This window comes from Erigeron canadensis, chromosome 8, assembly GCF_010389155.1.
Source record: "Erigeron canadensis isolate Cc75 chromosome 8, C_canadensis_v1, whole genome shotgun sequence".
Classification (NCBI taxonomy): Eukaryota; Viridiplantae; Streptophyta; class Magnoliopsida; order Asterales; family Asteraceae; genus Erigeron; species Erigeron canadensis.
The window spans coordinates 40264041-40288323 of NC_057768.1; the positions used below are offsets into that span (position 1 = coordinate 40264041).

Below are 24283 nucleotides of genomic sequence, written 5' to 3' on the forward strand. Positions count from 1 at the left end.
AGGAATCAGTCGTCAGTGTTGATGCTCTCATTCCCGTGGCTGTTGCAGCCGTAGTTTTTTCCGGCGACGGTCATTGTAAGGGTTGGTGTATATATATGTATTATTGTATATATGTTGTATAGGGTGTGATGCATTTAAGAGTTGTACCTGCTGTTTAGGAATTTGTAATGCATAAGAAGCAGAAATACTGTTTTTTATTTTTTTGTCGTACCTTTTGGCTTAAAATATTAGTATTAGTTATATAGAGTCCATGGCATAAGAGTTGTACATCTTGCAATTAAAGGTGCACTATTAGCTACAGTGAATTGCTCTCACAAACAGACATTAGTTTTTGTTTTATCTATGCATTATATAGTTGTATCTGTAGCTTTATAGCTTATACTTTTAGCTATAGTACATTTGTCTCACAAAGCAAACTTGCTTTTAGTATATATATAGGGGTTGGGTATTGTAAAACAAGTATTAAAGTAAAACAAATAAGACAAGATCTTGACCATTAGATCGTGGTTAGATTGATGCACGAAGATTCACGAAGCAATTGATGCATAATGATTTTCATGATGCACGGTGATTTTCATTAAACAAAAAACTTATTATTTTATTTGTTTTACTTTAGTACTTGTTTTATTTTACTTAAAACCTATATATATAATGTGTAACCTTGATTCAATTCAATAAGATCCCGAATTTGGAAGCCGTACATATATGACAAGAAACAACTCTTTCCCCCTCATTTCAATTCAAATAATCCACCTTCCCTCGGAATCCAATTTCATCATCGTCTCTCTCTCTCACTCTCACACACACACACGCAGTTCTCTGAAGAATAGCAAAAATGATGAACGGTCCACGTCACTATCACAATCTCAGCAAAGAAGCCACGGGTACTACTACTACCACTTCTTCAATTTGATTATCTCTAATACGACTCCGATTGTGTGTAATTTTGTTTTTATTGCAGTTATCGATGTTATCATTTTATATTTATATATGTATATATTTATATTTATATCAATTGATGATAGAATCATCGCTGATTACAGATCTTCTGTACAAGTATTACTCGAATTTCTCTCGCATTTCTCACACCGGCGCCAATCGACGTTATGAAATTGCGTTGCCTCTCTCTGTAAGTATATGCATATATAATCTATGTGTATATATTTTTCAATCTAAATATGCGTATGAACATAGGTTAGGTACCTGAGGTTTTTGATCCTCTTTGTCTATTTGATTGCGTATGGTAGCTCAGAGTTTGGTCGACTGTATTTCGCTCATACATACAAGTGTTTTCGCTGCTATATATATAGATATAGGTTTCATCTTTTTTACATTATTGTTCCAACTGTAATGTAATGTTTGGGGATAATTAGCAAAATGAATGTAGTGGAAATAAGCCAACTGCCTGCTTCCTAATATTTGTATCTTTTATTATATTAGTTTGCTTTTAAGGTTCTCTTGATTTATAAATGGGATGCCGTCACGCCGAGCAGTTCAATTTTTGACTACTTGTATCAAATGTGTTCTCCAACGACTTAATCATTGAACTTTTTTTTTTTCAAACGACATAGCCTTGTGTTCATATTGCATTTGTTTTTTACTCATTAAGTGTTCTATAGGAAAAGTGTGTGTCTAGTATAGATATACTCTGTATAAATTAAATTAAATAGTGCTCTTGTTTGTTTGTTGTACTGAATGGACAATTTGTAAAAGAAAAATATTGAAACTCAGCGATGTGATGGATAAAGCAGCATATCTATGACTTTTTGAGTTAAATCATTCTTTGTTGCATATTAAGTCTGAAATAAACCATTTTTACTTACTACATTAAGACATTTTTGCGTTAAGTCAAGTTAACTCAAAACAGACACCACCTAGTTTTTCTCTTGTATATTTGTAAGAATGATCGTATTAATCTTAATCTAGGTAGGGGTACACTATTTTAAATACTGTTTCCTGCTTCAAAAGACATTGCCAAGCACCCATTGTAAACCGCTTGGTTATAAAACCCCTCGAATATTCTTATCATAGGTTGTATGTAGTTATAGGTTTTGATGAGGTTAAACTGTGATATGGAACCAAATTTTGGTGTGTTTTGTTTTATTATTGAGATGATTAAATGTGTACAAATCTTTTGCGAGTAATCATTTTTGTGAGCATGCATTTTAAGCACGAACGTTTTATTTCAAACCTTGTGTTGAAATATAAATAATTTAGACAGACTGCAAGCTGCTTTAATGCAATGAATGATACGTATTTATGGAGGTCACGGTTGAAAGTGATCAATTTTGTGAGCATCTATGTCTTAATTGCTACCAAGGAAAATTATTTTACTCTTTGTTATGGCAATCTGCCTTAAAAAGTAATAGTAAGTGAGTTATAGCATAATTGAGATTTCTTGGTGATGTTCATTACTACCAAATCATTTATGATATATGGAAGTTCTAATGTCATGAATATTTCAGGCCATTACCTTATTAAGAGGCCATTACATCAAAGGTAATATAGGAGCTATGAACGGTGAGTTATTTTCCGCAGATTTCCGATTCACAAAAACATGATGTCAAAGTGGATGCAAAATCAAAGGTAAGTAGTGTTACGTTTTTGAAAACGATTCATAGTCACATGAAACTAGTAATCTAGGAGCCCTCCAGTATAGGATCGCGGTATGAGATTATCTCTCTAAATTTCAGGAGGGGGGTAGGCTCATTCTGGATCACTTTGCTATGAAGTAACATACACTTTGGTACGATGTACCCTATAAGTAATAATATTAGTTTCTCAAATTTTTATACATTCACAAGTCACAAACAAACTTCCACAATGTATAACTCTACAATCATTCCATGGTTAGATTAAACTGTTGCTGTTGAAAAGTAGATTGTCAAATTTCACTTGCAAACAATTAATTGTTTTAGTTGAATCACGTTTTCTTTGATTATACAAACGAATCATTGTTTTTTTTATAAACTTACCGAACCAAACAACTTTGGAACATGATTTTATGGTGCAAAATGGCAAAACTTAAGACATCTGAATGATTTAGAGAGTCGGTTTGGAACATTAATTTTCCCATACAAATCATGATCCCAAACGATGTAGAAAACATAGTTGCTCCAGTGATCCATGTGAATATGGTTTGAATGTTGCCTAAATGGTCTAGCTACTGCAACAAAGCGAGTGGCAAAGGCGTAGGAGATCATCTGAAGGGTTTTTAATCTCACATAGTCGGCGGGTGGGTTTAGGGGGACCCCCGAGCCTTAGAGGATCACATCTTTGGAGAAAAAAAAATATTACTATGGGCTTGACTATATGAGTTTTCTAAGCTAATCTAACCTTTATAGATTAGTCTCGTATGTCCTTGTAAGCTTTAACTGTATAATTGGTTGGAAATCTTTATAAATGCGTATATGAATTAGTTGATCACACTCATAAGCTAAGCCATGTAAAATCTTATGTGTGCTTTTTTTGTGTTCGTTGTCATTGTTGGTGTATGTTCGAGTAATCGATATCTATAGGTACCACGACAATGGGCGCAAGTTTCTTAACGGGTATCAGAGTTTCGAAATTTTAGAGTGCAAGGAATGGTAGATTATTGGAAAGTAATGATCAACAATTTGATGGCCATGAATTTATACTTTTAAAAGATATGGGGATTTCTTGTACGAGAAGAAACTTCATATGTCGTCAAGGTCCAAGCCAAATAACATAATTTAAGTTGAACATGATTTGTTGAATGAACACGCATTGGGTGTGGTAAGAGTAATGCGTATTACAGATTTACAGTATTGTTGGCAAGAAAACCAACAAACTACTCATAGTTTGATTAAGTTGTTGTCTAACATGTACGAAGCACCTAGTCCTTGCATTAACTATTACAATATTGTTCGCAAGAAGTGCATATGCAGCTATTCCTCGAAAGGTTATCGTTACACACAATGCTGATCTATTCTAATTCCTTTCCAAGTGTTTCTGTCACAAGCCATGTCCTCGGTCAGATTAAGCCTCTTTAGGTTAAACAATAGTTTATCCTGTAACCTAGGTTTTGGTCTACCCCTTCTCCTCAAGTCGTCGACTATAAGAACTTCCACACTCCTAATTAGTCGTCAATGAATTCATTCTAATTCAATATGAGACATAGTCTCTCTTGATATTAAATTCGATGATCAAGTTCAAAAGCTATGTCAAAATATGGTTTTGCAATGTTACAACAATTACTAGCTCAATATGAACTAATAAGCTTATGTCTGAAGAGACCGGGCATATGATTCTTTGGAAGGACATACATACGAGGCACTTTTTTAGGTCATTAAGCTCTTTGTTGATTAGAAGAGGATGATATGAAGTCACATGAATCTCTATTAGGGTTCCCATCTCATTCTTTATAGAGAAAATTACGTCAGTCTCCAAATTTCGTGTGATTGTACCAAAATAGCCAAGTTTTTTTGGATCATCACAAAATAGCCAACAAATGAAAACCACAACAAAAAACTCAAAATCGCAACAAAAATGCCAAATCGGAACAACAAATGGAAATCGCAACAAAATATGGAAATCGCAACAAAAAATGCCAGATTTTTTTTTTTTATTTTTTATTTTTTTTGCTTTTTAGAAATAAATGATTTTGTTGGTAGAAATGGCAACAAAAAATCGCAACAAGTTTTAAATCGCAATTACTAGTTTATTACAAAGTCCATGGAAACAAACATTCAGAATTTCGATAACAATGTTTGCTTACTAGTTTATCACACAACATTTGCATCTAAAAATCCCCTAAATTTACAGTCCTGAAAGGAGATTATTGTGGTTTTGATTTTGAAATTAGAAGAGAAATTGGGGGGAGAAATTTGGAATATATCTGCTAATTATGTTATTAGAATATATACAATGAAGATGTTATATTGGTTACTTTTTGTACTTGCATGTTCGGAAAATCTTGCAAGAAATCTTCTCTTTTTATGGATAAAATCGCAAGAAATCTTATCCTTTTATGGATAAAATCGCAAGAAATCTTATCTTTTTAAAAACAAAATTGAAAAAACAAATCTGGCATTTTTTGTTGTGATTTCCATTTTTTGTTGCGATTTCCATTTCTTATTACGATTTCCATTTGTTGTTGGGAATTTGGAATTTTTTGTTGCGAATTTGGGTTTTTTTGTTGCGATTTTGGGTATTTTAAAGCGATCTTCATTTTTTGTTGCAATTTTGTTGGCTATTTTGTGATAATTCGAAAAAGTTGGCTATTTTGATACATCGCAACTTGGCTACTGACGTAATTTTCTCTTCTTTATATACTCCATCATGTTCACCGTTTGTCCCACAAGTTCTATTAATAGCCCAGCAACCCTTTTCTTATATCATCTCCCTCTCAATTACACTTGAAGTCCCTATGTTAGAAGTTTCCAATGTATTTCTAATTTTCTATCGCATATAATATAAAAAATTATTATGTTCATATATAAAAATCTCAATTCAGGTACCCCTAGTCATGTGTGTGTGTGTGTGTAGGGGGGGGGGGGGGGCGAAGTCGAGTCATGAGTTCTTCAACCATGCTAGGAAAGCATAAAGGTAAAATATTTCACACTTTTGAGTATTCGAATGGGCATTTTCTGTGATAGTTGGAGATATGCTTACTTGGATAAGCATACTGGAAAAGGTAGGAAATGCGTACTCATTTGTGTTAGGATGAAATATGAGGATGAACAAAGCATTTCCTCCCTCCGTCCCATTATAAGTGTCCTTGTTTAGTTATCACAAAGTTTAAGGTAAGTATGATGATTGCCTTTTGAGTTAACTAAATGACTATTCTACCCTTAAAAATAATTGCATGTAATTGCCTTGAATTCGCAACTTTTGTTGTGTGTAATGAGTAGGTTATGAGTGGATATTTTGAAAGTGGACATAGAAGGTGAACAAACAAATTGAAAATGTGGACACAAAAAATGAGACGGATTAGCTATATCATTGATGAAAATCCATGCTGAAAAGAAAAGTCAGCAGCAGTTTCAAAGCTACAAAAATACAATATGTTAAAGACCATATTGTATTTGTAGGCATTATAGGGAGTTCGGGAACAACTAAGCATAGTTGTTTGACTCGTACGAGTCAAGTCAAAAGGCACCAAAAAATGTACCCACTCGTTAAGTGACTCGGAAGTACTTTTGCCCTGTGCATGAGTCGCGAGTTGGGTTTAGAAATCAGGAGGGATTCGTAAGCTGTAGATCTCAAGTAATGGTGGGAGTTTGGGTAGCAGTTTGATCAGAGAGTTGGTCTTAGGCACTCTGTAACCACAAACGAGGGGCACTATTAAAGGATACGAAAAATCATAAAGATACCCTAAGCACATGCTATTTGATTTTGTTGGAGGTTGTGAGCATAAGTCTCATTTAGAAGTTGAAACAGCAAAATATTTTGTACAATTAGTGAATGCAATGAAAGACAAGGTCCTGGGACTTTCTTTATGTTACCATTGGGAAAGAAATCCTTGCATAACATGTGGGTGTTCATGGCTAAAGATGAACATGATAGTGGCACGAGGTACAACGCACACTTAGTTTTCAAAGGTTATGAAGCTAGGGATACAATTACAATGAGATTTTGTTCTAATTTTGAAGACTACTATCTAATTGGTCTCGGGGTATTGTTGTTGGCTGCAGAGGACTCATCTATAACAAGAAGATGTGAATAAAACATTTTTACATGGTGACACCAAAGAGTATTGAATCTAGACCTTTACAAAGGTATTCTAACAAAAAACTATTTGATGGCCTGGAAATCATGAAGGTTATCTAGAAGATGTATGATACACTCATTTTAGGAATTAATAAGAAAAATAAATAGATTTAGTTAATAAATAGTAAGCTTAGCTAGTATTGTCCAAATTAGAAGTCGAGGGGTCACTTGTGTAATATTTCATAATTCTGTTGAAGTCGTTGTAACCGTTTCGAGTCGTTGAAGTTCCTTAAATACTTCAAACAATATTGAATACAATTCATTCAGTTGGATAATTCGTTCTTGATCTCCTAAAATTCTGCATCATTTGGTATCAGAGCCAAAACCGTTTCTGGTGGAAGTTCGGATTCCGACCAAAACTCCGGTAGAAGTCATCTTCTCCGGCGACTCTTCTCATAAAAACCGGCAAAATTCTCTTCTCTTAATAAAATTTCGTCTTCTTCTATCAATTAAAATGGTTCAAACACGAGAAACCTCCGAAATTGAAAGGTTAACAAAGGAATTAAATCTTTCTCAAGATCAAATCATCGCAATGAAGGCGGCGATTGAGAATTTACAGAAATCTATGGCGGCGATGCAGAATTCCGGCCAATTAATCACCATAGCCGATGGAAATCACATCAGTAATAACCGTTTCACAAAAATTGATTTTCCTAAATTTGAGGGTGATGAAGTTGAAGATTGGATTTATAAGTGTGAGCATTTCTTCAATATTGATGCTACACCTTAAACTTCAAAAATCCGTTATGCTGCTATACATATGACTGGTAGGGCATTATCTTGGCACCAAGGTTATATGAAATCCAGTGAGAAGGCTATGGAAGAGATAAAGTGGGATGAGTACTCAAGATCAGCAATGGCTAGATTCAGTACAACTCACATGGAAGACGCAATGGGAGCTTTAAAGGCTTTAGTTCAAGATGGAGAGTTGGATGCGTATTGTGATCAGTTTGACAGGCTTCTAAATAAGGTAACACTTTGTGAAGAGTATGCTGTTAGTATCTTTGTGGAGGGACTTAAACCTGAAATTAAATGTTACTTGAAAATGTTTAAGCCTAAAACACTAAGAGATGCATATTCTTTGGCTAAAATACAAGATCAAGCCAATAAGATGTTAGGGAAATCACATACAGGGAACTATGCTTCTAGTAGTAGGAATATTACTTCCACTCCTAAGTTTTCTAGTGTTGGTAATTTCAGGAAACCTCCTCTATTAGCCACACCAGTTAACTCAGTTCCACCTACTGCTATTGTACCAAAGAAGGTGAATAATAAATTTTTTGAGGATAAAAGAGCAAAAGGGGAATGTTTTTGGTGTAATGAGAAACTTGTTCAAGGCCATAATAAGGTGTGTAAGGGCAAAAGACAGTTATTTCTGGTAGAAGTTGAGGAGGAAAATGAAGAAGAAATAGAAGATATTAGTCTATCAAGTGTTGTTGTGCAGGAGGAACCACAAATATCTTTGAATGCCATAATGGGCATACCATCATATTCTACAATGCAAATTGTAGGCACAATTGGAACCAGGAATCTGCACATTTTGGTGGATGGGGGATCCACTCATAACTTCATGAGTGACAGAGTGGCAGATAAATTGAAGTGTATTTTATTAGAAATCGCCAATATAAGTGTCACTGTAGCCAATGGAAATAAAATGGATTGTGTGAAGTTGTGTAAGGATTTTAAGTGGGGTATGCAAGGGAATTGGTACACTGCTGACATGTTGGTCATTGAACTTAACAACTATGACATTGTTTTGGGAGTGCAGTGGTTAGAAACACTTAATGACATTATATGGAATTTTAAGCACCTTACTATGAAATTTAGTGTTGGTGGTCAAGATTTTCAGTTGAAAGGGGTGGCTCAACATTGAGTTCACCTATGTTCTATGGAGAAAATGTCATCTTTGTTGCAATACCCTCAGAATGTGGTTCAAGCTCAATTGTGTACATTGAGTAACACAACCAGTGACAACCAAACCCACAAACCTACACTCACTGAATTCACAAATGATGATGAACTGCAAACCTTATTGGAAAGATATGCAGATGTCTTTGCTATTCCTACAGGGTTACCACCATCAAGAGACTGTGATCACAAAATAATATTGAAGGATGACAAGTTAAACCTCAACTTAAAGCCTTATAGGTATCCAAGAGCTCAAAAAGATGGATAGAAAAAATGACTCAAGAATTGCTTGATTCAGGAGTAATTAGGCATAGTACCAGTTGTTTTGCTGCTCCAGTGGTACTAGTCAAGAAAAAAGATGGTTCCTGGAGAATGTGCATTGACTACAGGAAGCTAAATGAGAATACTGTGAAGGATGTTTATCCAATACCCTTGATAGAGGAATTATTAGATGAACTAAATGGGGCAAATTATTTTTCCAAATTGGATCTGAGGTCTGGATATCATCAAATCAGAATGTTTGAAGAGGATGTGCACAAAACAACATTCAAAACACATCAGGGTCACTTTGAATTTTTGGTGTTACCATTTGGGCTAACCAATGCCCCTGCAACCTTCCAAGCTTTGATGAATCTGACATTTCAGGAGGTAATGAGGAAATGCACTTTAGTATTTTTTTGATGATATATTGGTGTACAGTCATGATCTGCAGCAGCATCTCAAAGACTTAGAAAGAGTGTTGGAATTAATGAGGCAAAGTTCTCTTAAGGCAAAGAAGTCAAAATGTTCATTTGCAGGGTCAAAAGTGGAGTATTTAGGCCATGTAATTTCTGCAGATGGAGTTTCTACCGACCCAGCAAAGTTAGTTGCTATAAAAGATTGGCCAAGTCCCACCACTGTTAAGCAATTAAGAGGTTTTTTAGGGCTTACAGGCTATTACAGAAGGTTCATCAGAAATTATGGTATTAAAGCAAAACCATTGACAGAATTATTGAAGAAAGATGGGTTCCAATGGTCTGCCACAACTCAAAAAGCTTTTGAAGAGATGAAAGAAGCTTTAACTCATCGTCCTGTGCTCAGTTTACCAGATTTTTCAAAGGCTTTTGTAGTGGAAACAGATGCATCATCAAAAGGGTTAGGAGCAGTGTTGATGCAAGAAGGTCATCCAATTGCTTTTATTAGCAAGGCATTATCTGCAAGACAACAAGCCCTTTCAGTATATGAAAAAGAATTACTTGCAATTATTTTGGCAGTCAAGCAATGGCATCACTACTTATCTGCAGGCCATTTCATCATCAAAACTAATCATCAAAGTCTCAAGTACTTGCTAGAACAGAAGATTATCACTCCATTGCAACAAAAGTGGCTTTCCAAATTGTTGGGATATGATTACGAGATATCATATAAGAAAGGATCAGAGAATGTAGCTGCTGATGCACTTTCAAGAATTCAAAGTACTACATTGTTGACAATGAGAATAAGTTCAGTGGATGGCTTGTTATGGGAAAAATTGCAGAATTCATGGAAGAATGATCTAGAATCACAGGTTATTATTCAGAAAATTGAACAAGGACTAACTGTCAAGAATAAATCATGGGATGGATTAATTTTGAGGAGAAAAAATAGAATTTTCATACCAAGAGATTTGAGTTTGAGGAAAGAAATTATTCAGTTAAACCATTCAAGTGCAGTTGGAGGTCATTCAGGTGTAGTACCCACATTGAAGAGGATTAAAGATTTATTTTATTGGAAGGGGTGTAATAAGGATGTGCAAAGTTTTGTTAAGGAATGTTCAGAGTGTCAGAGAGCAAAATATGAATACACTTCTTCTTCAGGGTTAATGCAGCCTCTACCCGTTCCAAGATCAATATTCACTGATATCTCCTTGGATTTCATATCTGGATTTCCCAAGATTAATGGTAAAGATACAATTTTGGTGGTCATTGACAGACTAACCAAGTATGGCCATTTCATACCTCTGCAACATCCTTACACTGCTGCAACAGTGGCCAGAGTTTTTATGGACAATATCTTCAAGTTACATGGAAATCCCATTAATATTGTCTCAGACAGAGATCCAATATTCATGAGTAAATTCTGGCAAGAGTTTATGAGGCTGCAAGGAATCACATTATCAATGTCTTCTGCATATCATCCTCAGTCTGATGGCCAAACAGAGGTCTTGAACAGGTGTTTAGAAGCATATTTGAGAAGCATGTGTATGGAAGATCCCCTCAAATGGCTGCAGTGGCTACCATTGGCACAATGGTGGTATAATTCTACATGGCACTCTTCAATAAAAATGTCACCACATGAAGCTTTGTTTGGCATTAAACCACCACTTCATATACCTTACATTCCTGGAGACACTGCAATTGCTGCAGTTGAGGAGCTGCACAAAGACAGGGAACAAATGATTCAACATCTCAAAATGAATCTGCAGGCTAACAGGAATCGCATGAAGCAAATGGCAGATAAGCATAGATGTGACAGAAAATTCAGTGTGGGAGATAAGGTGTTGGTAAAATTACACCCTTTTGCTCAAAACTCTTTGAAAAAGCATCATAACAGGAAACTTTCACCCAAACATTTTGGGCCATTTGAAGTTTTGCAGAGGATTGGCAAAGTTGCTTACAAGCTTGCACTTTCTCCTGAAGCATAGATGCATCATACATTTAAGCTCATGGAACCAATCTACCAGTGATTCCTCTCCCTCAGGCAAAGAAGTGGACTCTCAAACCAAGAGCAATCATTGACAGGAAGATGGAAGAAAGGGGTACTAAAGCAGTTGTGAAGTTTTTGATTCATTGGGAAGGACTACCAATCAGTGATGCTTCATGGGAATTTGCAGAAGAAATGATGGCTCGTTTCCCAGACTTTCCTTGTTGAGGGCAAAAAGAATTTTAAGGGAGGGGTAAATGATACACTCATTTTAGGAATTAATAAAAAAAATAAATAGATTTAGTTAATAAATAGTAAGTTTAGCTAGTATTGTCCAAATTAGAAGTCGAGGGGTCACTTGTGTAATATTTCATAATTCTGTTGAAGTCGTTGTAACCGTTTCGAGTCGTTGAAGTTCCTTAAATACTTCAACAATATTGAATACAATTCATTCAGTTGGATAATTCGTTCTTGATCTCCTAAAATTCTGCATCAATGTAATACTGAAAAATACTGTACAGTGAGAGCATGCAATGAAAGAAAAGATGAACTCATCTGAAGAAAGTGGAATGTGGTGTCTCATCATGTTACCATCAGGAAAGAAGCCGTTGCATAACATCCGAGTGTTCGTGGTCAAAAATGAATATGATGGTAGCAAGAGGTACAATGCAGTGATGCACAATTGGCAGTCAACATTTTTCAATTTAAAAGTATAGCCAATTACAGTGAGATCTTTTTCGAATTGTGAAGATGGCTACTATCAAGTTTGTTAGTATAAATGTAAAGGAATCAAATCTAGAATAGCTAGATCTTAATAAGACATCTATACATTGTGACACTAAGAAAGACATCTACATGGCACAAGTGGGTTTTTAAATTGCTGGGAGATGAAACTCAGTTTACAAGTTAGATGCGAGTCTTTATGGGTTAAAGGAAGCACCTAGACAAGTGAATTAAAGGCTTCATAACATTATAAAGAGAAGTAGGCACAAAAGATGTGTCATGGATCATGCAATGTGACAGCTATGAGTATTCTTTGGCTGGTTTTTTCGATTGTCTGATGGCTTCCTGTTGTGACTAGTGGCAGTGGTATAGGAGAGGGGGAGAGAGGGGGAGGTGGTAAAGTTTACTGGTTTGAATCTTAAAATTAGAGTAGGGGATTAATGCTTCATATAGTATAGATGTAGGTTGTTGTATGTTGATAACATGCTTATCAGAGATGAAACACGAGTGACGAGACATATCAACATAGTGAGTGGTAGAGCTACAGTTATCCACACAATTCTGAAAGAAAGAATTGGACTGTAAAGACAAAGCAGAAGGTACTTGAAAGTTTAACTAGGAGAAAATATGTTTAGAAGGTGACGGAGAAGTTTAGTACTTTAGTCTTTAGGAGAAGTGTTTTTTTAGAAAACCACTTTTAACCTTACGAAAAAGCAATCACTGCAAAGAGCAAGGACGAGGAGACATCTAAAGCTCCATATGCATCCATAGTTTGGTACTTCAATAGTTCAATGTACTCAGTACTCTTATGATATTGCTTATGTAATCAGAGTTTTAAGCACATTCTAGTAGATTCAAAAAGAGAGCATTGGAAAACAGTCAAGTGGTTGGTACACTACTCTAAATGCACTTCAAAAGCAGCATAATGTATTAATGTTTTGAGAAAGAGTGTTATTTTGAGAGTAGCATTATGTTTTAGAAGGGAGTATTACTCCGACATGGTTGAACTGTTTTGAGGTAGACTAGGAACATGTGGATGCTGTTCTCTACTTTTGACAATTAAAGGGTAAATCACCAGGATAGAATCATGTGTTTCGAAAACTTCACAAGTAATAGGTAATGGTGTGTTATCATTAGTGAAGATCCTTGAGAGGAAGAATTTTGTAGATATGCTTACCAAGGCAGTGACACAGAAGATTTGGAACTTTGTGTTATTGTGTAGCTTCACTGGCTTTCTAATGGCTGATCACATGACGCCACACTAGTGTAATGACATCAGATGCTTTTTGGTGTATTTGAGAACTTATTTTGAGCACATTCGTCCAAGCTTCACCATGGAGCCAGAGTCTAAATGTTAACCTAGTCCAGTCAATATAAAATATATCTTCCATGTAACCGGAAACCCTCATTTTTTTAAAAATAATTGAGAAATCTCTAGTATTGCCATGGATTAAGCCTATTAAACTGATTGACCTGACCACCTAAAACCACGTGGGCTCTTTCCTTTTCTTGTCTGTTTTATTTATGAGTTGCTATTGCTGTGCGTTTGTGCGATCACATATTCATGCGTTAAGAGAGTTTGAGCTCTGATTTTATAACAAGTCACATAGCTTTTTCAGTCACTTTTATATTCGGTTAGGACACTTTCACCAGTTTTTCGTGTTTCGTAAGTGTGACGTAAACTGTATTGGTCATAATAATATCATCAATATGGTCCTTGGTCATACTTTGGAGGTATTACTTTTAAACTTCTATAGCTTTTATGACATGGCTGACAATTTGCAATCATGTAGCTATTCCTGTCTTTCAAATCCAAGGAGCTTGCACCTGGACTGAAGACCATCTTCAGCTGTGTTGTTCCTGATAAGAGATCTGGTATGGTATCTATTAAATCTCTTCATGATTGTATTTGGTCATGGGCCTGTATTCTCACTAATAATGTTTTGGGAGCTACATTTAAGAAGCATCAAACCCTTACGCAAGTTTGCTTACAGGTTGAACTTCAGTATTCGCACAAGTATGCAGCAATCAGCACCAGCATCGGTTTGACTGCTAAGCCTATAGTTAACTTCTCTGGGGTGACTGGAAACAACACAGTAGCAGTTGGGACTGATGTTTCTTTTGACACTGCTTCTGGGACTAGCAACAATTATAATGTGGCCCTAAGCTTCTCAAATTTTGACTTCAATGCCTCCTTGACTCTGTATGTATTTCACAAATTACCACATATCATTCTTTTCAGGTATCATGATAGTTGACAAAATGTGTCTGATTGGTACAGGAATGATAAGGCGGACACCCTTACAGCTACCTGCTACCACACAGTGAACCTGCTTACCAATACAGCAGTTGGGGCAGAATTCAAGCATAGGTTCTCGAGCAACAATAACTCTCTGACAATAGGGACACAACATTCACTAGATCCATTGACCATGGTAAAGGCGCGGGTCAACAATGCTGGCAAAGTTAGTGCTCTCCTGCAATATCAATGGCGCCCAAAGTCTGTGTATATCATATCAGTTGAAGTGGACACTAGAGCTATTACCAAGATTCCAAAGTTTGGACTGTCTTTTCAACGAGTACAGCCTTGAACAGAAAAAAACACGTTCAAACAAGTACAGATTTGCGACAAGAGAACAATGTCAATTTGATGTTGATTTTCCCCATAGATAATGTTGCACTTTGCATCTACTCTGGAGATTTTGTGGTCAACTGCCACCCTTGAGGACTCGGCTGCCATTTGTTGTCTTGTAAAATTTGTCCATTGATTTGGTTTTCGTTGCTAACAGTGGATCAGTTGCTGTTTAAGCAAACATTTATTGAATTCAGTACTAATAATTCTATTCCTCTCTCAATCTTATAACGGGACGTGCATGATTATGAACAACAGAAACCATATGCAAGAAGAAACATCATCGGTTTGTAAGAAATAATATTTGGGTGCCTATAATAAGATACAGGAATGGCCCGAAAAGAATATTTTAAATGTAACCCTTTGTTATTCTGGTATAATTCCAGATTTACAGGCTTCTACGTAAATTACTAAAAAAGGATTCATGTCATCTCATTACCCATGTATGCACCACTAGACAAAAGAAGCAAAAAGAAAAGGAAAAAAAAAACATTTAAACATAGAATTTCTAGCAAAAGGACTCATTTTTGTAGCAGAAAATTCTTTTTAAATAACTTCACAGCTCCTCATAAATTACACTGCCATGATCATTCTAAATTCATCACAACAACATAAACTCCACATCTGTTTCTGTTTCTTATACTGCTTTAGACAATTAGAAATAAATTTAGAAGAAAAATTAACAATAATACTAGGAAAAACCGCAACCTTGCCAAACATCCCGTTCTCTATTGCTTCTCAATTGGCTTTGGTGAGTTTTGAGTCAGTTGCTGGTGAAAAGGAGATGCCCGAGTGCTACTTGAAATCGAGAGGCTTCTTGGATGATGTGACCCATTTCTTGAAAGCAACCCATTTTGATTTCGAGAACCGTTTCGTCCATTTGGGCTCGACCCAACCCGTTCAGCTTGGATGGTCTGGAAGTAATACGATGAGCTTGCCATGTCCTTTAAAGCTGGCAGAGGCTTTAAAGATTCGACAACTTCACTCATTAAAGGTCTGACTTTAGGGTCGCGACTTAAGCAACGGGCTGCTAGGTGAGCAGCTTTCTGAGCTCCCTTTATAGAGAAATGACCCTCAAGCCGTGGGTCTATCAGCTTATAGAACCTCCTCCTCTCTCCTAAATGGGGCCGAGCCCATTCAACTAGATTGTGTTCACCGTTTGGACGATTTTTGTCCATTGACCTCCTTCCGGTCAACATTTCAAGCAAAACGACACCAAAACTATATACATCACTCTTTGCAGTAAGATGTCCTACATGAAAAGAACCAAAAATGGCAAAACATTACAAGAAAAGAAACATAATAAGTACACAAAAAGTTGAAGATTATATAGTCAAACCTGTCATTACATATTCTGGAGCTGCATAACCATAAGTTCCCATGACTCGTGTAGATACATGAGTTTTATCACCTTCTGGGGCATCTTTAGCAAGACCAAAATCAGAAAGCTTCGCATTATATTCCTGGAAAAAAAAAGTGAATCATTAATAAAAGCTATTAAAATTAAAAAAACTCAAAAGTTTGATGAGTCGAGTTATACATACTGCATCTAACAAAATGTTGGAGGTTTTGAAATCACGATATATCACAGGTTTTAATGCTTCTTCATGAAGAAAAGCAAGACCCTTCGCAGCTCCAAATGCAATTTTCATTCTGATGGACCATGGAAGAGGTAAAGACCCTACAAAATTAGGCACAAATTTAAGATCACCACAACAAAATTTACTAATAAAAGTATGTTGCAATGATAACATATGCTTATCCGTTAGATAAGTCTAAGACTTGATATGTAGATTTGAGTTGATCCAGAGTCTCCGTGTTCAAACCGCGTATCTTATATCAGTAGACATCATTAAATCAACATAAATACACACAAAGGTAAGTTCCCGAATACTTATACTATCTTAATTTGGAATCATTAGTTCCATATCTATCAACTAAAAAGAATATTCTGACATTTTCACTAAATTATGTGTAGTGTCAAACATTGCAATATTCATAGAAGATCCAGTATGTATCATACATATATCCATTATTTTACCCTTTTTGCATCAATTGACATCACTTAAAGCAACCAACTTACTTCTAAATAAGTGATTCTCCAAGCTCCCTCGAGGCATGAACTCATATGCTAGCAGACGTTGATCATCTTCAATGCAGTAACCAATCAATTTAACCAAATTTGGATGAATGAGATCACCTAGATAATTTACTTCTGCCTGCCAATAATATCACATATATTATAAAACTAAGTTACATGATAGCCCAAATGATAATAATCAATTAAAAGAAATGAATAAGTAGAGTCCAACCAGCCACTCCTTATGGCCTTGAAGCCCGTCATGATTGAGAGTTTTAACAGCAACAGTAAGTCCCGTGCCTGGTTTCACAGGCGCAGTTCCATTCTCCTCAATCCATCCTTTGAATACACACCCAAATCCCCCTTCACCAAGAAGGCTTTCAGGTCTAAAGTTTCGTGTTGCCATTTTAAGATCATTGAATGCAAATTTTCGAAGACGGGAAGCAATTTTGAGTTCTTCTTCTAGTTTCTGGGTGGATGAATTGCTTTCCCCTGTGCTTGTGGTAGTTGATGAGATTATTGGAACAACTGGCTCATCTTTACTTGTATCATTTATCGATTTACTTTCTGCTGCAAAATACAGATAAACAGTAAATGAAGATGTAAATAATTCTGAATTTGGCAATCTTACATGTGAAAGTCAAACATATATACATAGTTTTTTTAGAACAGCGAAAGTCAAACATAGTAACAATAAATTTTGTAGCATTCTCCCATATCATAAGATATCAAGGGGGAGTTTGGATTTTCGTTATGGAATCTGTTATCTGATTATTGCAACAAAAAGCCTTGATAATCAGTTTCATAGTGGCTGCAAGAAAAAATCATTATCTAAAAGCAAAAGAGAGCTGCTTTTTTACCCTTTCTATAAACCTAATTATAGAGACTTCTGTTCCCTTTACAAAGCATCAATCCTTTTCAAAAATAATGTCATTTTGGTAATTTTACAGACCGAACTTTTAGATACTTATAAATCGTTACAAGCTCAAACACCTGATTGTTATATTATTATCATTATAGGGATAACACATCCAAACACTATCTTTTATTAAGCACGTTTCTTCAAAACTGATTATCTAAATTTGATCATTCATTATCCATAGTTCCATACAAACACTTTCTAAACATAAACCCAAACATGAAACATCTCACAAATATATAACCACAGGAATATTTAAATGCACTGGTTATGAGAGGAATCATGTGCTTGCATAACCAGTTCAACAATGAAGAAATGCATCTACCACATATTACAAACTGCAGACTAGAGTATATTTTTCATATATCATGCTACCTTTGCTCAAAAACAAAGAACAACAGTTGATACTTGAATTCAAACCTAAACCTTCTCAAATACAAAACTGATATCAGTTTCCCCACGAATTTCAGAGCATCAATCTCCATGTCTGGCACTCATTACAAAATGTAATATCGTGGTCAATTTCATCTAAATAGGTTTCGATATTCATTAAAAGTTTTAGTAGTTCACTCATTGACCAGTAAGAAATAGAATGTTTCGATAGAAATCCCCAAATAATACGAGTTACACAAGAATCCATCAATCACTTAACTTAGTATCATTATAGCAGTTATCATATTACCCAAAATGAACCTAAACTTGATCACAAACTTGAGTTTAACCAAAACCAAATTCAAGAATTTTTGATAGAGTCAATGAACCTTTAAACAACATTCTTTTGATATGGTTCATACATATCACTTAATCAACATTAAACCAATCACAAGCATAACTTCAAACCAAATCATGTTGGGTCCCTTCAGAAGGATTGGCCACCCATATGTTGTAGTCTGGGGGAAGGGTTTCCTCTTGGAGAGGTATTGGGTTTAAGTCTCTTTAAGAGGCCTCCCCTTCAGAGTGGTAAGGGTTTCTCTTGGGGGTGATAATGAGGGAACGTAATGAGGGAACGTGATCGGGGTCTGCATACGGCCGCTTGGATATCACTGTAACTAAATCGTTGTTCAAATAAAAAGGGGGTGGGGTGTAAATGGAGGTGGTTTTCCCTGATCAAGTTACGCGGGGAGGGGAGTCTTTTGACTCAGATTTACCTGGGCTAACCAAGGCATACCCTGGCCCTTTCTGAACTTGTGAGAACATCTGGATGACTAACGACAAGGTCACTATGAAAAAGGTTCCAAACATGCTACTAATACAGCAAGAAACAAATAGAACTTATAAACAGCCTAGCTCTTACATAAAAAGAAAAAATGAGGTAAAGGATTAGCTGAATATACCACAGTTAGTACTGATGCCACTAATTGAGCTATCAACTTTAGATCTTGAAGAAACACAGCTACCAATAATATTCCACCTGTTCCAACATCCACTGCTAGTAGTCCCTTCACTTTCACCATCTACACAAGTTTCATCACTTCTTTTATGCTTATCATTCTTCTTCTTCTTCTTACCTTTTGATTTCACAACATACCAAGATTCCACTTCTTTTTCACCACAAGATTTCATCTTTTTAGTTTAAAACCGAATGGGTATCATCAAAACCCCCAGATTTCTAGTAAAGTTTACACCTTTAATCAAAAACAAGAAATGGGTATCATCAAAAACCCTCAAATTTCAACTAAAGTCCACACCTTTAATCAAAAAGAAGAAATGGGTATCATCAAAACCCCCAAATTTTATCTAAAGCTCACAACTTCAAACCTTAACAAGAAATGGGTAACATCAAAACCCCAAATTTCAACAAAAGTTTGCACCGTTAAACAAACACAATATGTAATAATTAAATCCCATCTGAAGAAAAGATGGGCAGATGGTGACACACTCAACTCACATGGCTAAAAAAGAAAAAAAAATATGGACTTTTGACTTGCATACAAGAAAAAAATCCCACCCCACCAAGATAAAATTCTTAATGAAAATCTGTGTACCCAGTTGTGAAATTTAACAAAAAATGACAAAAGGTTGTGAAATTGAATGTCTTTTTTAAAACAGTAAATAAGAGATTTAGATCAAAGAAAGAAAGAGTGTGAAAGAATGAAAGGTGTATTAGATGATAAATTTTTTCATCAGTTAAAAAGCACACACTAAACACCTAGTTATGTCTACACTAGTCACAAAAGAAGGACCAGTTCAATCTTTCCCAAAGTAATAATTTTTAATTTTAATTTCAATTTATATATAAACTAAAATATATTATTCATATTCTAGTTATTATAAGTTTGCGCAATGCGACGGTGCAATAGCGGTGATGGCAGTGATGAGTAGTAGTGACGTGCGGCGATAACACAAGTGGTAGAGGTGGCGGCGCAGTAAGTGGTGGTGGTGGCAGTAGCGACAACGACGACTGATGGCAACAATTAGTGTAGTTTATTGATGTAATATGGTTTTGATGAATTATTTAATATGAAAGTTTAAAATATTATTTAGTTTGAAATATTATTTGCTCTACCATTTACGTAGAAAATAGAAGCAGCCTTTCTACATAAGTAAAGGTAAGGTGTGTCTACATCTTAACATTTCTCATTCGCAGTCGAGCTATTGGGGCTCAAAACTCGCAAAAGGTGACACTGAGCAGTTTCTTTAATATCGATAATAATAATAATAATAATAAATTACTATTTATTCATATTATTATTATTATCATCGTTATTCTTTTTATTCCGTAACCTATTTACCTCACCTTCCAATATTAGTCTTTGTTTTGGAGTCGAAATTTTAGTAATAGTTTCCTAAAATAGTATTAGTAACATCATATTCAGTATGTTTTATGATATTGAATGATATTTTTACAGTCTACATTCCACAACAAGATAAGACAGTGTTTTATTTAGTGGAATTGTTACCAAAAGAAAATAAATGTAACTTTTTTTTTTCTAAAATTGAAAGTAGTTGCTAATGATATTCTTTTTTACGTGTGCGAATTGAATATCACAACAGAATGATCTAAACTATATTGTTTTAACCGGATTCATACTAAAGAGTTCTCTCAGCCAATGCCTAGTGTCCGAAAACATGACAATTAATAAAAGTAAAACTTATCCTTCAGATTTCAAACTCAAGTTTTCTGAATCTAAATTATCATTGAAAATACTTTAATTGTAATTGGGCTATTAAGTGGACAATTGTTGATGATATTTAGTTCAGTTTGTTAAAGCTTTACATATTGTCACTGTAGTGCTTTAAATGCTAACTGTTAACTACTAAATACTAACTACCTTAAAGAAAAAAAGGCTTTAGCAATTTTCATAAATATTTGAATTATATATGTAACTTTGATTGTTTCGTAAACTAAGAGTAAAATGTAAATATCCAAAGTTGATATGACAGTAAGTTACGGAATCAATGACTAGCAAAAAGCAAAAATGGAGAGAAACATATATACCATCAAAACACTAGTAGTATGTTGTAAGTCTAGATTTGTTTTGATTCGGATGTGTGAATGTCAGTGGTATTACTGTTCTATATTATATTCCGTAAAAGGATATTGATATGGATAGTCATAGATGTGAGGATCATCTCCAATATATTTTGATCTGTGTATTTTTTTTAATTTTTTTTTTTTCTAAATACAGCCTTTAGGACTGTGTTTAAGGTGAATAAATTGTTTGTACATTTACCATGAAAATCAGAGGGCGGACTTTTAATATGAAAGATACAAGTTTTTTTATGCACGTTAGAGCTGTATTTAGCATTTCTATTTTTTTTTCTTTTTTATTTGTGTTTTTGAGTTCATTTCTAGTATTTCTAGTATAAACATTCTACTTGAAAACTTGAATGTGTCAGGACTGTGGTCTTTGTCAAAAGAAAGCTTGATTAATAAAAAGTAACACTAATTTTATGAAAATATAGAAGGTTATGAATCAATTTGAGGAGAAAAAAAGTGAATTTTACAACATAAAAAAAGGAATCCTAATCAGTTTGAAACAAAAAAAGGTACGTTGCCCATTTTGTAATTTTTGGTACTATTATTTCAACAAAAATTATCTATCTATATCTATATTATAAATAAAAAAAGATTGGGGTATACCGTATACTTGACACCCTTTAAGTTTTTTTAGGTGTAAAACTCTATCTTAATTACTCTACAACTCTTTTTTTTCTAGATTTTTTTTATTTACTTATTGGATAATTATATTTAAAACTCCATCATAGATATTTTTTTGTCAAACTTAAAGCTTTTTTTTTACGTCTAAAACTCTCTCCTAAATACTCTAGAGCTCTCTTTTTTACTAGATTTTTTTTATTTTTTATTTATATATTAAATAGATAATTATATTTAAAACTTCATCATAAATCTTTTTTTTATTAAACTTAAAGCTTTTTTTAGGTCTAAAACTCCTTCCTATTTACTCTAAGCTCTCTCTTTTTATCCTAGATTTTTTTTTTATTTACTTATTAATTAGATAATTATATATTTAAAACTCCATCATAAATTTTTTTCAATCAAAATAAATCATTTTAAATTTTAAAGATATATATTATCTTTAAAACTGTCTCAATAAATTATTATATAAACAACCTAAATTTTTATTAATCATTATCATTCATATTATTCATCTCCTTTCTAAATTTAATAGACAAGTCAAATTCAATAAACTTTTAAAAAACAAAAAACATACGGGTTTTTTATATCACTTTAATTTAATTTATTTTTATTTTGTTCGTGTTTATTTATTATTTGATATTGAATTATTATGTTATTGTTGTTTTTAATCTGTTTTAATTTAGTTTTTTGTCAATTGTAGATTGCTTATGACTTTTTCTTCTATTACAAAATAGTTTATTCTTTTAAATTTGTTTCGCTCATGTTTTGTTATTTTTCACCTGTTTTGTTATTTATTATTTTGATATTTACATTTTATATATATATATATATATATATATATATATATATATATATATTGAGACTATCCGTCCATCGGACGGAGCTAAAAACTAATACACTATAAAGTACCGACCAATGTGAGTAATTCTAAACATCGAATCGTGATTTTCCGCAACTACTTAAACTATTATTTCTTGGAAAACAAGATTTTGTTCTTGATTTAGTATCATAGTCATGTTATTTTAATGTATATCTTAGAAAATTTGGTACGGTGTAGGACTTACATTTTTTCTTATGTCACATCGACATCACACAACTCTTCATTAATAAGCTCTTTGTGTATATATATGTACATATACTAACATGGTACAATTACAATGCGATAGTGATGATTGTGACGACTCTTTATTGGTAAGGACGACGGGTGTTGATAGCGGTGACATTAGTGGTGTTGATGGTGTAAGTTGAAATATTTTGAAAAAATAAGGCCTTAAAGTGTAAATTAATAAGATAAGAGTTTAAAGTATAAATTAATTATTAAGATCAAACTGTATAATTTTTAATAACTTTTTTTATTAACAGGTGTTCATTAAAGGTTATTGGGTCATTTCCAACGTAATTTTTTTATAACTATTTCCAATATGAGGGGTCTTTGAATTTTTATTAAAGAGTAGAGATATTTAAGGTAAGATATGAACAAATCTTTCTATACTACAATATAAAATTTGTTTCTTTAACTTTTTCAACAAAGTAGCTGATAATTGTGAAATGTTTTTTTTTATATGAGATATCTATAATATCTAATTGAAACATCTATAAGACTATAATACCTTTAATGAAATTAATTTTCAAACATCTACTTTTAACTCCTAATATAACTTACCTCTTTTACATCAACAATCTACACTACTCGCCGCCGCGCGCCACCACCACCCGCCACCGCCGTCATTATACCGCCGTAACGCGCAAACACATGACTAATGTAATATTAAGTATAACTTAGATCTGTTCATTTGTAAACAAATTTGTTTATCACATATGTTACTAAGTTACAATTTAAAGGTTTATATGGTTGCTTTAATTCAAATATCTATTACATAAACCTTTTCATATATATATGTATATGATTATTCAATCTTAATATATAAGACTCACTCTTTATTCCCAAAAGAGTGCAGTCATGATAATTAATTATATATTCTGCATATAATTGAAGCTGCAAGAGGGCATGATGATTTACTTGGTCACCAAATTAAGTTAAGTTGGGAGAGTGATAGCTACCTAAAACATGATGCTATGTCACCCATTTCAATCTCTTTGACAAAAGCAATCCCCCATATCTCACTCAAGTCAATGGTTCCCAAAAGAAGAGGTGGGTAGGAGGAGGCTGAGGGGCCTCTCTTCTAATTATCTAATATCATGGATGGATTAGTATACATTATATATTGCTTGCTTGTAGTGATTTGGTTTTCAATAGCAAAACTTTGTATCAAAACTACTTATTAGATATTGAGATCAAACATCGCACGATTAATTCAACATATCAACTTACTAACCATAGCTTGATTTATGGTTCCATCGCGCAATAAGATGAATCACAAGTTTGCTTTCACAATGGTTGTTTTTGCATTTTGTTTGATAAGAGTGTGCCACTTGATTATATAGGTTAAGTAGCGCTCAAGTCAACTTTGTTACATCAGATTGAAATCCTCATGATCCACAAAGAAAAAAGAAAAGCTTATTCAC

At 34.1% G+C, this 24283-nt stretch overlaps 2 protein-coding genes across 3 annotated transcripts; one reads left to right on the forward strand and one right to left on the reverse strand.

Annotated features, from left to right (window-relative positions):
• The first annotated feature begins 727 nt into the window (after positions 1-727).
• On the forward strand, positions 728-14869 carry LOC122579980 (mitochondrial outer membrane protein porin of 36 kDa-like). The gene is made up of 5 exons (XM_043752245.1): positions 728-884; positions 1044-1129; positions 13818-13904; positions 14019-14227; positions 14306-14869. The coding sequence occupies exons 1-5, from the start codon at positions 836-838 to the stop codon at positions 14613-14615; spliced, it is 741 nt and encodes a 246-aa protein (XP_043608180.1). The 5' UTR covers positions 728-835; the 3' UTR covers positions 14616-14869.
• Positions 14870-15180: 311 nt separating this feature from the next.
• On the reverse strand, positions 15181-19616 carry LOC122609988 (serine/threonine-protein kinase PBL34-like). Of its 2 annotated transcripts, none has more exons than XM_043782954.1 (6): positions 18990-19616; positions 16969-17303; positions 16740-16875; positions 16201-16337; positions 15996-16119; positions 15181-15908 (listed from the first exon to the last, which is right to left on the reverse strand). In XM_043782954.1, the coding sequence occupies exons 1-6, from the start codon at positions 19216-19218 to the stop codon at positions 15385-15387; spliced, it is 1485 nt and encodes a 494-aa protein (XP_043638889.1). In that variant the 5' UTR covers positions 19219-19616; the 3' UTR covers positions 15181-15384. The 2 variants fall into 2 exon arrangements, with proteins under 2 accessions (XP_043638889.1, XP_043638888.1); XM_043782953.1 differs by having other exon boundaries at positions 16969-17306; positions 18990-19615.
• Between the last annotated feature and the right edge of the window lie 4667 nt (positions 19617-24283).